This window comes from Numida meleagris, chromosome 20 (assembly GCF_002078875.1).
Source record: "Numida meleagris isolate 19003 breed g44 Domestic line chromosome 20, NumMel1.0, whole genome shotgun sequence".
Classification (NCBI taxonomy): domain Eukaryota; kingdom Metazoa; phylum Chordata; class Aves; order Galliformes; family Numididae; genus Numida; species Numida meleagris.
This window is the reverse complement of record NC_034428.1, coordinates 724,456-736,927: the sequence shown is the minus strand read 5'-3', so window position 1 is coordinate 736,927 and position 12,472 is coordinate 724,456. Positions and strand designations below refer to the sequence as shown.

The 12,472-nt window shown below is 54.3% G+C and overlaps 1 protein-coding gene and 1 long non-coding RNA gene across 6 annotated transcripts in view; both read right to left on the bottom strand.

The window, feature by feature from the left end:
- Positions 1-92, bottom strand: part of LOC110386998 — a 3,407-nt gene extending 3,315 nt beyond the window's left edge. The window contains exon 1 of one of the 2 annotated variants that reach the window (XR_002432350.1): positions 46-92. This is a non-coding gene — a long non-coding RNA (uncharacterized LOC110386998). The remainder of the gene's footprint in view (positions 1-45) is intronic. The other variant, XR_002432349.1, reaches the window with a different exon arrangement.
- The window catches only part of NPHP4 (nephrocystin 4), a 24,850-nt gene continuing 21,194 nt past the window's right edge, over positions 8,817-12,472 (bottom strand). For 3 of the 4 annotated variants that reach the window (XM_021417308.1, XM_021417310.1, XM_021417309.1), the window contains 4 exons: positions 12,155-12,326; positions 10,742-10,921; positions 9,473-9,616; positions 8,817-9,394 (listed from right to left, as the gene is read on the bottom strand). In XM_021417308.1, the coding sequence (XP_021272983.1) occupies positions 9,254-9,394; positions 9,473-9,616; positions 10,742-10,921; positions 12,155-12,326 (637 nt within the window). In that variant the 3' untranslated portion in view covers positions 8,817-9,253. The other variant, XM_021417311.1, reaches the window with a different exon arrangement.

Below are 12,472 nucleotides of genomic sequence, written 5' to 3'. Positions count from 1 at the left end.
TCCCCATCCCCATCCCCATCCCCATCCCCGCTGCACCTTCCTGACCTGTGCCACAACCACACAGCATTGTCCTGCAGGAGGAGGGCTTGCTTGCAGGCCAGGGGATGCTCACTGGGGCTCTTCTAAGCCCTGCCCTGCTCTGCCCAGCTGCAAACGGCCATGCTAATGAGCTGCAGCCATCCACCTGCAGCTGCTGCACCTCACGGTGCTTTGATCTCACCTCGAATTCCTCAGTAAATATTTGGAAGCAGGGAGGGGAAATAATGAGAAGTCCCGATGAGCTCCCCGCCAGAAGGAGCTGTCGGCTGAGGCGCTGCCATCCGCGGTCTGAATGCACTTGGCTGCGTTTTGCCCATGATCTGTGCCAGCCCAGCCTCTGCTAATAAGTAATTAGGAGATAATTAACATTTGTAGCGTACAGTGGGAAACATCTGGGCCTGATAATGTATGAAATGCCTTCAAGGGTGATTCATGGATTCTGGAGAGAGGAGAAGGGCGGGCAGCCCTGCAGAGCATCGTGCCCATGAGGATGGCCCAGGGGGTGCCCACCCTTTCTCCCCAGACCACGGAGTCTCTTGGGAAGAGCAGCTCCCAGCCAGGAGCCGGAGTTGGGAAGCAATCCACCCTGAGAGGAAAAAGAGAGGGCACTTCATGGAGCTGGGATTTATTCTATATGGCTCCTATTTAATTAAGTACTTCATTTGCATAACCTTACACAGTTAGTCACTTCTGTCATAATGAAATTCAGCCATGTGCAAACAGTTAGCAAAAATAACACACATAACTCAAACTTATGTTTGTTGTAAAAATGGTTGTACACGATTTGGTTAAGTAGGCCCTGACGTATAGCCCAGAACAGCCTTTCCTTCCCATCTAGATAGAGAAATAAATCTCCGCGTTGATTTTTAAGGAAATTATTTCAAATTTTCCGAGCGTCGTTGGTTTCCCTTTGGCAGCTCTCTGTTTCCATCTGATTACTGGGCCGCCAGGATCTGGAGGGGAGGTTGAACTGTTGGGCTTCCAACAATAACTCACAAATGTCTTTCCTTGTAAACTACCAAAAGGCCAAGCCAGCAGCATGTCAGGGGTCCTTGAGGCCCAGCGTAACCTTATTAAGCCCTCCTGTTGGTCTTAAAGGTTACCTGTGCTCAATCTCAGCCTCTTCTGCCTTTCAAACAGCAGCACGCGTGTTGAATAATGAAGCAAGGGACTCAAAAACACACACACACGCGCACACACACATATGTATTTTTAGAGCAGCTTTGACCTTCTGCAGCTTGCTGCTTGTCCCCCGCGTGACACCGCAACGAAGATCCTTGGTGACACCGCTCAGATGCTCGCGAGCAGCCTGGGAGCCAGCGCTGCGGGGCCGGCAGGCGGAGTGCGCGGCGAGCGGACGGCGACGGGGAGCAGCACCACATGGTGTGACATGCAGCAAGGCAGCTGCCAGCAGGGCCGGGTGCTGGGGACGTGGGGACACAGGGTGGGGGGGGCTGAGCTTCCCGCGCCCCATCCTGCTCTATCCTGGCATTTCTAGGACACTCGCTGCCATCGCTGCTGGAGCGGGGATTTCCAAAGGATGCTGCGTCTCCCAACTTTCACTGCAGTTGAAGGTCTCCCGGGGCACGGGGACTGCACAGACACAGGCAGCAGCTGGGGGGTTGTTTGCAAAGTTCCCTCCTAACGCGGCGTTGCTGCTGGCGGGCTCCTGCTCCCAGTCCCACAGCCACAAGTGAGTTCCCAGTGCCCCTGCTCGGTGCCGCGGTGCTCAAAGGAGGGCGACTGTAAAACATCCATAAATATCCGGGAAGGTAAATGCATTAACCTTATCTTGATCCTGGAGTGTAATTACATAAAGCCTGGTTCCCAGGTAAATTAGCGCATTAATAACTATTTTGTTCCTGTAATTACGATCATCCCCTCGATCTAACAGCTATTTGCCAACTCGGCTGCGCGCACAAGGGCACCTCTGCTGTCACAGCACCGTCACGCCTGCGGTGCTCCAGAGACGTTCGGCCACGGCGCTGTGTTCCACGCACCCACCCCGGGAAAGCAATTCCAGATTACAAAGCCCATTCATCATTCAAAGAAAGATGCTCCGTGTGGCTGAACCCAGTGAAAGCGCTGGGGCAGCCCCACCTGCAGGTCGGCATCACAGGATGGACCGCTCCATCAGAGCCAGGGGGATTCGGTCCAATTTGGGACAGGACCTCAACTTCACATCTACGGGCAGTGGGCAGGGATGGGTACCTGGGGGTGGGCAGCACAGGGATGGCAGCAGCCGGGGGTGGGGGCCCGGGGATGCTCACAGCGCTGCCTCTTGGATGCAGCACCCCGCACTGATCGCTATGGAAACCCGATCGGAGCTGCGGGGAAAGCTTTAATTTGAAGTGCTTATTTGGCTGCGACCCTGGGAATAATCAACAGGAGATTAGCTGCATTAAGAAGCAGCAGGGGTGGGATGGATCGCAGCAAATGGGTGCCAAAAGAGTAGCTGATACAATTAGGCTTCGAAACCTGCTGCTGGAAGGCGCTGCGCGGAGCAGGGCGAGCCGCTCACAGCCATGATTTATGTTATTAATTTAGCCCCTCTTTTGTGTGTGCAATTTATCCGCCAAGAGCCTTCGGTTGTCCCGAATTTGTTTGTTAATGTGACGTGAGCCGGTGCTGAGGCCACCACCCCCAAACCCGGCTGCAGCAGAAAGCAGCGCCCTGCAGAGCCTGCTCCCAGGGCCGTTCCTGTATCCTCATAGGATGGCCCCGTTTCCCCACAGAACTATTTCCCATTTGGAGCAGCAGCACCGTGGGTACCAGCAGTGCCACCGCACCCACGCGGCTCCGCTGGGACCCAGCGCTGCAAAGAATCCTCGGCGCCGCTTATCCCATGGCAGCAGATGTAAATTTCAACCTCTGTCCCAAAGGGGAGCCTAAAGCAGCAGTAAAGGCAGAGGGCTGCTTTTATGATCAATTTCCTTTTACAGCCTTTCTTCAGTAAAGCAGGTTTAACAGCAGGGCACGGCTGTGCCAGAACCCCCGGCTTCAGATGGGGAAGGTGACTCGGCCAAGGGGCCAGGAGGTTCCCAGCCATAGGAGATGCCCAGAGCAACACACGGGAGCAGTGCACAGGGCAGAGCTGTTCTGGGGCAGCTCCATCCCCATCCTGCCCGTAGCACCCCCAGCAGAACCTCCTGCCCAAGCTTCCTATGGAAAGGAAACATTTCTGTAGAGAAAATCAGCATGAAAGCGCAAAACTCTCCGTGACAGACGGAAACGCACAGTAAAAGTACCAGAGACCTCGCGTGGTCTTCTGGCATCTTCCTCCCCCATTTGCAATTCTATTTGTACTTTGGAGATAAACAGGAGAGCGCAGCCTCCCAGGCTTTTATTCGGGGACTTTTCATTTAATTTAATTATTGAAGTCTTTTTCCCCCGAGTTAAGATCTGCGTGACATTTGATAAGTCAAACCTCCCGGCGCAGTCCACTCTCCCTGCTCATCCAGCACCAGCTGAATCCATTTGCAAGAGCCAAGAAATGGCTCTGATGGCAGGAGGGGAAAGAACATCCCCAGAATGAGACTCCGAAGATAAACTCCTGCCTTTCTGTCAAGCATATATGAGTGATCAGGAGGGGTTCGAAGCTGGAGAAAAGCAGGGTGCAAAGCAAGTATCGACCTGCAGGCCCCAGCCCACGGCTCCCCCAGCCCCTTTGAATGGGGCCGGATCACATAGCGAGGATGCTCTGTGAAGATGCCCTCCTCTTCCATCCATCCTGGATGAATGGGAGCACGGCAGCAGGCAGTCCTGGGGCTCTCCATCTCCTCTGCTTTCTCCTGGAGATGTTAATAAAATGCATTTCCTACAGCCATTGTTTCATTTATAGAACCTTCAGCCTGGTTTTGATTGAGTGCACTTAATATAGTTGCTCTTGTTGTATGAAGGATTTTGAGCCCGGTATTTGACAGCCTTGATCTCAAAGAAAGCCATTAAGAGTAGTTTTATCTCCGGGTTTTGTAGCCATTAAATCAGTTTTTTATCAAGTCGCTGGTATGCTTTCAGGAAGATGTGTGGGAGAAATGGGGAATAAACCTTCCAAATTCAAATGTTGGGACTGCTTTGCCACAGTTGAGCTAAATGTTAATAACCAAAGAGGGATTTTTCTCTGCAGTAAAACATTATACTCCTCCCTTCAGAGCACTACAGGGCACGAACTTCCAGGGGACAAGAGCACGTGGTAATTGGCCTAATAAATATTCCATACTTATTCCTTCTGGAGGGACAGCAACATGAATCACTCCTCCACTTCAGGCACCACAGATCGCCTGGTCCTGGGCACCGCAGAATGGGGATCCCCCCCCACTGCTTGTGGGTCCGTGTCCTGGTGGGAGCTGGACCACTGAGCCCTGGGACCACCAAGCCCTGGGACCAGAGAACCCTGGGACCACCAAGCCCTGGGACCACAGAGCCCTGGGACCATCAAGCCCTGGGACCACTGAGCCCTGGGACCACTGAGCCCTGGGACCACCGAGCCCTGGGATCACTGCTCAGCCCTGGGACTGCCTCCCGCTGCCTCACTTCCCTCCAGGTTCACAAATCATCCCGCACAGCCCTTTCAGATTAAACCATTTTTCTTTTAAGGAGATTAGCTGTGGCTCTCCATGCAGGGAAATGAATTGGGCCACAATTAATGTCACTTCCCCGTTCGCCCGCTCCCTTCCTGCGCGCCGTGAATTAGAGCTGAAAGCAATGCTGACCGTGTCCATAATGCTCTGTCACTTCAGAAATAATTTGGTTGTCTTAAAGCTAATATATAATTACCACCAGCAAATATTTCTTCTCCTTGAAGCCCGATGGTTCCCCGGAGAAATCTTCCGCAGTTTTTCAGACACTGTTCCTCTAATCAGGGGCGATGTATTCGAGATTTCCAAATCAAAGCCTGCAAATGCTAACGGGCACCTCTGGCCGGGCACTGCTCGGTCCTGGATGGGAACAACAGGATGGAAAGGTCACAGTCCCCCAGGAAAACCTTGAGATAATCTTTGTGAGCAATGGCCAAAGGCTTCCACACACCTTGCTCACGTCCTGTGCTCAGAGGAGCTGGGGAGATGAGCCCTGCCCCATTGCCAGTGAGCCCCCCTGTGCCCCCCTAGTGCTGGGTGGGCCCTGCCTCAGCGCCATCAATTCACCATGTGCCTGCCCAAGACAAAACCCAGATAGATTCGTCTCAGGTGAATCAAAGCATTTCGCTCAGATTTTGACCTTTTAAAGAAAATGAATAATGCATTTGAAAATAAAAACTCATTTCAGACTCGAAAATCACAACACTTCCAGCTGGAAATGCCAGGGCAACGCATTATAACACCTAATTTCTTTGATTCCTGACGTGGAAAATCTGTTCAGAGCAGCACCTTTCTGCAGGAGGGGTGAGCACAGCCCCCAGAGGGGCACCTGGGCCCCACATTGCTGCCATCTCACGGCCATCCCCTGCGTGTCACTGATTGATTGATGATGAAATGATCTATTGAGACGTGATTGCCCGCAGAGCTCTGTGCATTGACCAGCACAGGAGCTGCCCAGTACCAGCTCTGAGTGAGGGCTCCATGGGTGGCTCTGGAGCTCGCTGGCTGATGGGCTCTGCAATTAGTTTCGTGCCAGGAGCAGCACATTGAGGACAGGGACAGGATAAGGGCCACCAGAGGCCTTCATGGGCAAAGGGTCTTCTTGGAACTCATCTGGCACCAAGGGAGTTCATATTATGGGATGGCTGCCTGGCAAAGCCTGCCCTAGGCGTGCTCCTCCGGTGATGAGGGATCTTTCTGAAGTGATGCGTTGAACGATTTTATGACAAAGTAATTAGCAGAGCTGGAGCCCCGCACCATCCCAGCAAGGAGCCCCGTGGGAGACGGCTGCAAGGAACTCCAGGTCTCTGAGCACTTCCTTCTTCCATAGCATCCATGGCAGGGGCTCGAAATTCAATCCCAACCCATTTGTCAGAGCTGAGCTCACGTCCAGACCACACTTCTGACCTTGCAGGGGTGGTTGCGGTGCAAGCACAGGGCACACTGGAGCTGTTTTCTTCTTGCTCCATAGCAAGAGAAAGTGGGAGCAATTTTGATAACAACATTGCACCAGGCTGCAGGAAAAATGGTGCCAGGAGTTTCCTAGTGAGACGCCGTTGGTTTGGAATGGGAGTTTGGGATGGGATGGGATGGGATGGGATGGGATGGGATGGGATGGGATGGGGTGGGGTGGGCAGCCTCCCCAGCGAGCAGCATTCTAGGTCAGCTTGATTGGAGAGGCCAGCTGCATTCAGCTGCCTTGGCAGAGATCCGCTGCTTTTATCTTTGAACCTGATGGGAGGTAATTACACCACTCCGAGCTCCTTATCTTAAAAGCCAGAGCTCTCCAGTGCTCTCCTGCCAGCACCTGGAACGTTCCCTGCTCACACCTGAGCACAGAGCCCAGCGCAGCCAGAGGAGGTCAGAGCTCTGTGCTCCACCTCCCTGCTTTCAGGAGCCCATTTTGGATGCACTCAGAGCTGGTGCTCTCCCAGAGCAGATAACTGCTGACCTTGTGTCCATTCCTTTGGAGCTGGGAAGGGACAGACCCGCATGGAGCACAGCGCTGCGCCCACACTCGGGAGGGAAATCCCTTTATCCTTGAGCCAGGCAATGCAAGGTCACTGCGTGTGCACACAAAGTGATTAATTACAGCACAGCAGCACCAGGCACAGGCAATATTTTCATTTTTAACACCACACAGGTAGTGCAGGGCAGGGGAAAACCCAATGCTCCAAACCCACATCCACCAGAGCTGAGCTGGGAGCGAGCACTGCAGGGTGCAGGCAGGGATTGTGCCTGGCCCTGTGCCAGAGGCAACGTTTTGGGGTTCCAAAGACAGCTGCCCACACGTTATTTGTGCTGGTCAATAGGTCAAGTTCAAGTGATGCTCTGCAGCTAAGTCCTGGCTGGGTAAGCAAATGAATTTAATGCATTTTCCACCAACTCCACTTAAGAGCACAGAAAGCGGGGGGGGGGAAGATGTAGGATCCCCCCCTTTATCCCACCTTTTCTTGGGCTTTGGTTATTTCCATCCACATTCACACGCCTTTTTTCCAGCCACAGAAAAGCAGATGAGGGCATAAGCATGAGCTGCAAGCAAATAATGAACTGATGCCTCCCCCAGGTGAAGAGATGCTCCTGGTGAAACAACTGCAGGGGGGTTTGCTCGGCGCCTTGCTTCAGAGCAACTCCTGCAAACGCAGCCAGGACAAAGCCTCAGAGGGAGGACAGAGCATAAGTGGAATCTGTGCAAGAGGTGGGGAGCTCCAAAGGCTGAATTAAGCAGCTGGCAGAGCTTCAGAGGGTTCCTTCTCTCACCTCCAGTCAATCCGGCAACCTTCGCATGACCCCTGTAAAATTACCTCAATTAAAGAGTGGCTCTGAGTGCCCCATTTACATTCCTCAAGAAACATCGGGAGAGAAAGGGGAGAAGCACAAGTTGCACGTTAAGCACACGGTGCTACGGGCGTGTTGTCGCTAAGGGGGACAACTTCATTATGAACAAAAGCAGCATAACCACTCCTGCCATCACAGCCCATAGGAGCACTCCTGCAGCACTGCCCCTCCAGTGCCCTTAAACCTGCTCCTAACCAGCCCGAGAGATTCCTTTAAGCTCTAAGAAAGCACAGTTTAATTAAAGCTAACGTGGTGAGAACGAACTAATAGGCAGCAAAAGGGTTCGTTAACGCCCTACGACGATTTATGGTAATTTGCATATCGTAAGAAACGTATTCTGGGGGTGGGGGGGGAAATGAGCACAGCTGTGACTTGCATTGCCCCCTGGGAGCACAGCGGTGCTTAGCACACCTCTGGGCCTTCCCCCTCTGCAGCAGCCAAGGAGAAAGCACCAAGTCACTGATAATCCTCAAGGAATGTCACTATATGAAAACGTGATGAAAAATTGTCACCTAATCGACTTTCATAACCCAACGGAGGGGCCTCTCCGTGTTGGAGACGGCGCAGTCATTTTTTAAAATACGAGCTGTCATTTCCAATCCGTCCCGGGGAGGCAGAGGAACTCAGCACACGACTTCATTGGGGCAACCCATTCATCAGCCCAATGCCCCATAACAAGCAGTGCCACGGCTGCCACATGCACACCCAGCCCACGGGGCCAATGTTGGGAGGGGGGAGGAACGGGGACAGCCACTACAGCTGGGGGGAGGGCAGCAGGCAGAGCCCCCAGCCAGCAGGGAGCCAGCCCCATCATCCCCTTTGCTCCCTGCCTTTGTTCTCGCCTCCTTTTTTTCCCCCTCCCCCTTCTCCTCCTGGGCAAAACTCATTGTGGATTTCCAATAGTTACGCCGAGGCCAAACTCAAGTCAGCGCTGGAAGAAGGGGCCGATAAATTAAAAGCCTGGCAGGCTCACAGTCAGCAGGATGCATCGCAGCCGCTTCCTTCTAATCCATTAGCGAAAATGGAGCGATCAGAAAATTAGGTGCTGCTTGATGTTTGCTGGGTACTAACGACCATGACTTAACAGAAAGAAACGCGGGGTAAAAGCAGGGAGGGAGAAAAGGAGATTTTCAGCACATAGCAAACAAGAGTAAAACAGATTGGGAGAGGGCGGTCGCTCTTCAGGGCAGATGCTTTAGCACATGCAAGGTGCCCATAAGTACTGGGAGCCACGGGGGTGGGGAATGGGCTGACACCATCCCAGGGGGGGTCCACAAACACCCTCCCCCCCCCCAAGGTGGGTCCGGTGCCACAGGGAATGGATGAGTTCTGCCCTCAGCAGAAGGAAACGCCACGATGCTGTCAGATCTGGGCAGCAAGTTTTATTGATCTAAAACGAGTGAAAAAAAGCACAAACCGACCCCAAACAGCGATGCCTTGGCGCAAAATCTGACGCCGAGTATAAAATACTTTAGAAACAGTCTGCAAACTTTAAGTTAAAAAAAAAAAAAAAGATTCAAACCCCAATAAAATATAAAAACGTTGAACAAAAATTAAGACATTCTTGTGCAGTTTGGCACACAGGGGTGAACATTCCTCCTCCCCATTCCGGGCAGAGGGCAGCCAGGTCCACGTGCCCCCAGTGGGGCTCCCAGTAAGGCCACAGAAAACCCACAGCTCAACGGGGTGAGGTGGGAAGCAGGCACGGGCCCCTCACCTGAGCAGGACTGGGCTCACCGGGGAGCTCAGCGCATTGCCCAAATGGATCAGGAGCAGGAACCACGCCACGTGCCACGGCCTCACTGGTAGACGACCTTCACGCAGAAGGTTTCCTCGTTTTTGTCTTCGTGGTCGTTGATGTGGATCAGGATCTCCTCCTCACCCACGCTCTGGCTCGGGGCGAAGCGCAGGCCGATGGTGTACACCTCCCCACCAGCAACCTGCGTACAAAGAACGGGCGCGTGAGGAGGCCGGCACGGGGGGCATCGCACGGCCAACGTGGGGGGCTGGGGGTGTACCTCGAAGGAATCCTCCTTGAACTGCAGCAAGTCGGGCCGGCTGGTGCCCAGGAAGTACAGCCTGCGCGTGGGGTAGGGGTTGGTGTAGGTGATGCGCTTGTTGGAACCCCTCCCACCGCCCGCGGGGATGGTGATCTCGAAGGCCTGCAGGGGCACGGAACAGCACAGAGCTCAGAGACCGGGCCCTGGGCTGCTTTGCTGTGCACCCAAGGAGCCGCCCAGCCCAGCTGGCTGCCCCGTGCCCTGCTCCCCTGCTCCTGCCATCAGCTACGCCTGGAACGACCTCTGAGTCAAGGCATCTCCTCGGGCTGCAGTCTGCATCACCACATTCGCAGAAGTAATTATGAGACCGAGTGACAAAGGGCCAGAGGAGCAGCTGGGACCGGCCAACTAATGCTCCAACTAATTAATTTATTTCCAAGGGGATAACCACGGTGCTAATTCAGATAACACGGCGGAGCGCAGAGAGTGGGGCTCGCGCTCATCGGGAGTGGTGTGACATCAGTTTAAATGCTGATCTCCACCTCACCCAGCGCCGAGTGTTCCAGGAAAACATCTTCAAAATGAACACATTAACTGGGGAATCTAATTTTCTATCTTTGAGCAAAGTCCTAACCTAGCACAGTGCTAATAGAAAGCAGCATGCTGTAACTTTAATTTCACAACTGGGTATACTTCAGAGTTGACATTCCTCAGCATGGAATTGCCTTCAAAACAGGCTGAAAGATATTTTATGATGGTCTTCAGTGAGATTACTCAGGCCCTGCATGGCGAAACGTGTGCTCCAGTGTTTAAAGGAGATGAGGAAATAGGATGGGTAGAGCCCTCGGGCAAGAAAGCCTTCCCCTGGTTCTACCAGAGGTCAGTGCTCCTGAACTGCTCCGCTTCCGAAACACAACGTCCTGCGGTTCCAGCAGGTAAAGACAAGCGACCCAGGGCTACTCTGCAACACTGCTTTAGGAGATTAACTCGAGGAGGACAGTTAATCTCTAATCTGTCAGTAATTCTTAGAAATGGGCTTTAGGATCCTTGTTCATGACAGTTTGGGATAATGGCAGTGTCTGCACGAAGACCGAGCGCTCGCCCGATGATCGATGGCACAGCGGGACCGCCTCCAGCATGCACCCCTCCTCATGCACAGTGCAGGAGAGTGGATGCCAAGAATGATGTCAGTAAAGCAGCAAGCAGCACCCAGCCCCGGGCTACGGGCACAGCACAGCCCCCCCCAACCCAGCGGGGCCCTCGGTCACCGCGCCGATCCCCGAGTACCTTGGAAATGAGCGGCTGTCGGCAGGTGACGCACAGCAGCCAGGAGGACACGAGCTGGTGGCACTCCACGTCCACCAGGTTGAGGTAGAGGAACCTGCTGCCGGCCCGGCGCGGCCTCACGCCCACAAACAGGTCCAGGACGCCGTCGGGGGGCAGGACGAACACACCCGCCGGGTCCACCTGCAAACACAGCGCGGAGGAAGGAGCAGAGGTCCCCACCAGAACCTCACGGCTCAGCTCCTCATGCTCTGAAGTCACCAAAAGCTGAAGCAGAGGGTGTCCCGGGTGAGAAGGCGGCATCGGGATCGCTCACAGCTGCCGCCAGCATCCTGGGGAACCCCCACCTGAGCGGGAGCAGAGGAATAAGTGAAGACAAACGGCGTGCAGATCGGTTTGGGAAGGCAGGCTGGCACCCCTTGGCAGGAACAGCTGGGAGAGAATCTGCACCTCCGTGACGCCCAGCTCAGAATACAAGTGAGCTCTGATTACACTAAGGAACGTGCACCTATGATAGGAATATTCAATCCCATCTACACTAATGAAGCAGGGCTGGCTGCATGACAGCGCCTGTGCCGACAGCAGCGTGCACTTGGCTCAGCAAACAGACCCTAAGAGCGCTTGCACCAACAGCTGGAGGGATCTCCTCCCCCCACGCTGCCTGCTTCGAGCACTGCACCAGGATCCAGCACACTGCCATCAGCACGGCCAAGGCACAGGGCGCAGGCAGCCCCCGAGCCTGGATGCGATGGTACACAGCACAGTGCTCCCCATGCCTCCCCTCTTCTTAAAGAGGAGCAGGTGAAAGCCTGCCAAGGGCGCAGGGTGACACTCATCATTAGGAAACTGCCTCAGAGAGGGACCAAGAAGCTGCACGCCATGCTGGGGCTTCCTGCCCAGCACTGCAGAAAGGCTCTGACACGTTCGAGTAGGTGACTGCTCTTTGGGCTACCAGCAGGCTTCCAAATCAGGGAAGAAGGAAAAGAAACGCTGGTGGTGAGCCAGCTCCTCCCAGCTCGATGGGATTCGTTCCTTTTTGCAGTCTCGGAAAGTCGAGATTTTTTTTCTTTTGTTTATGGGACAGTAATGGGAGTTTTTGTTCCTTTCATTACTCCCATTTACAATTATGACTAAATGAATTCTAAAGAAATTATTAGTCTTCAGATAGTCTCATTAACGCAGATAATTTGCCCTCTGGGGTTTCGTACCAACGATCCTACACACGACGGCTTTAATCAAGAGGTAATTATCACAAATACTCCGTGGCAGTGCATTCCTCCCAGCTCCAAACGGGACGCGCTGCATTTCCAAGGGTCACGGCGCTGCCAGCAGAGCCCAGCACCCACGGGCACCCAGCAGCCCCAAGCCCACCCAGCGGGGAGCCCCAGGGCAAGGCGGGTGGGGGGGGTTTTTTACCTTCAGCTCGTGGGGGTGCGAGCAGAACGCCTTCACCCTGCGCAGGGTGCGGGTGCCGCGCAGCGGGACGGCCAGGCGGGAGAGCTGCCCCGCTGTGCAGCTGACGTCCAGGCGCTGCAGGGAGTGCAGGTAGAACTGCCAGATGCGCAGCGGCGCAGCCAGCCAGGGGTCCCTGCAGCAAAACAAGCGGAGCCATGGGACGGCCCATAGTCGGCACGCTCAGCCCCAAGGCAACCCCAGCAAACCCCAAGGCAACCCCAGCAAACCCCAAGGCAACCCCAGCAAACCCCAAGGCAACCCCAGCAAACCCCAAGGCAA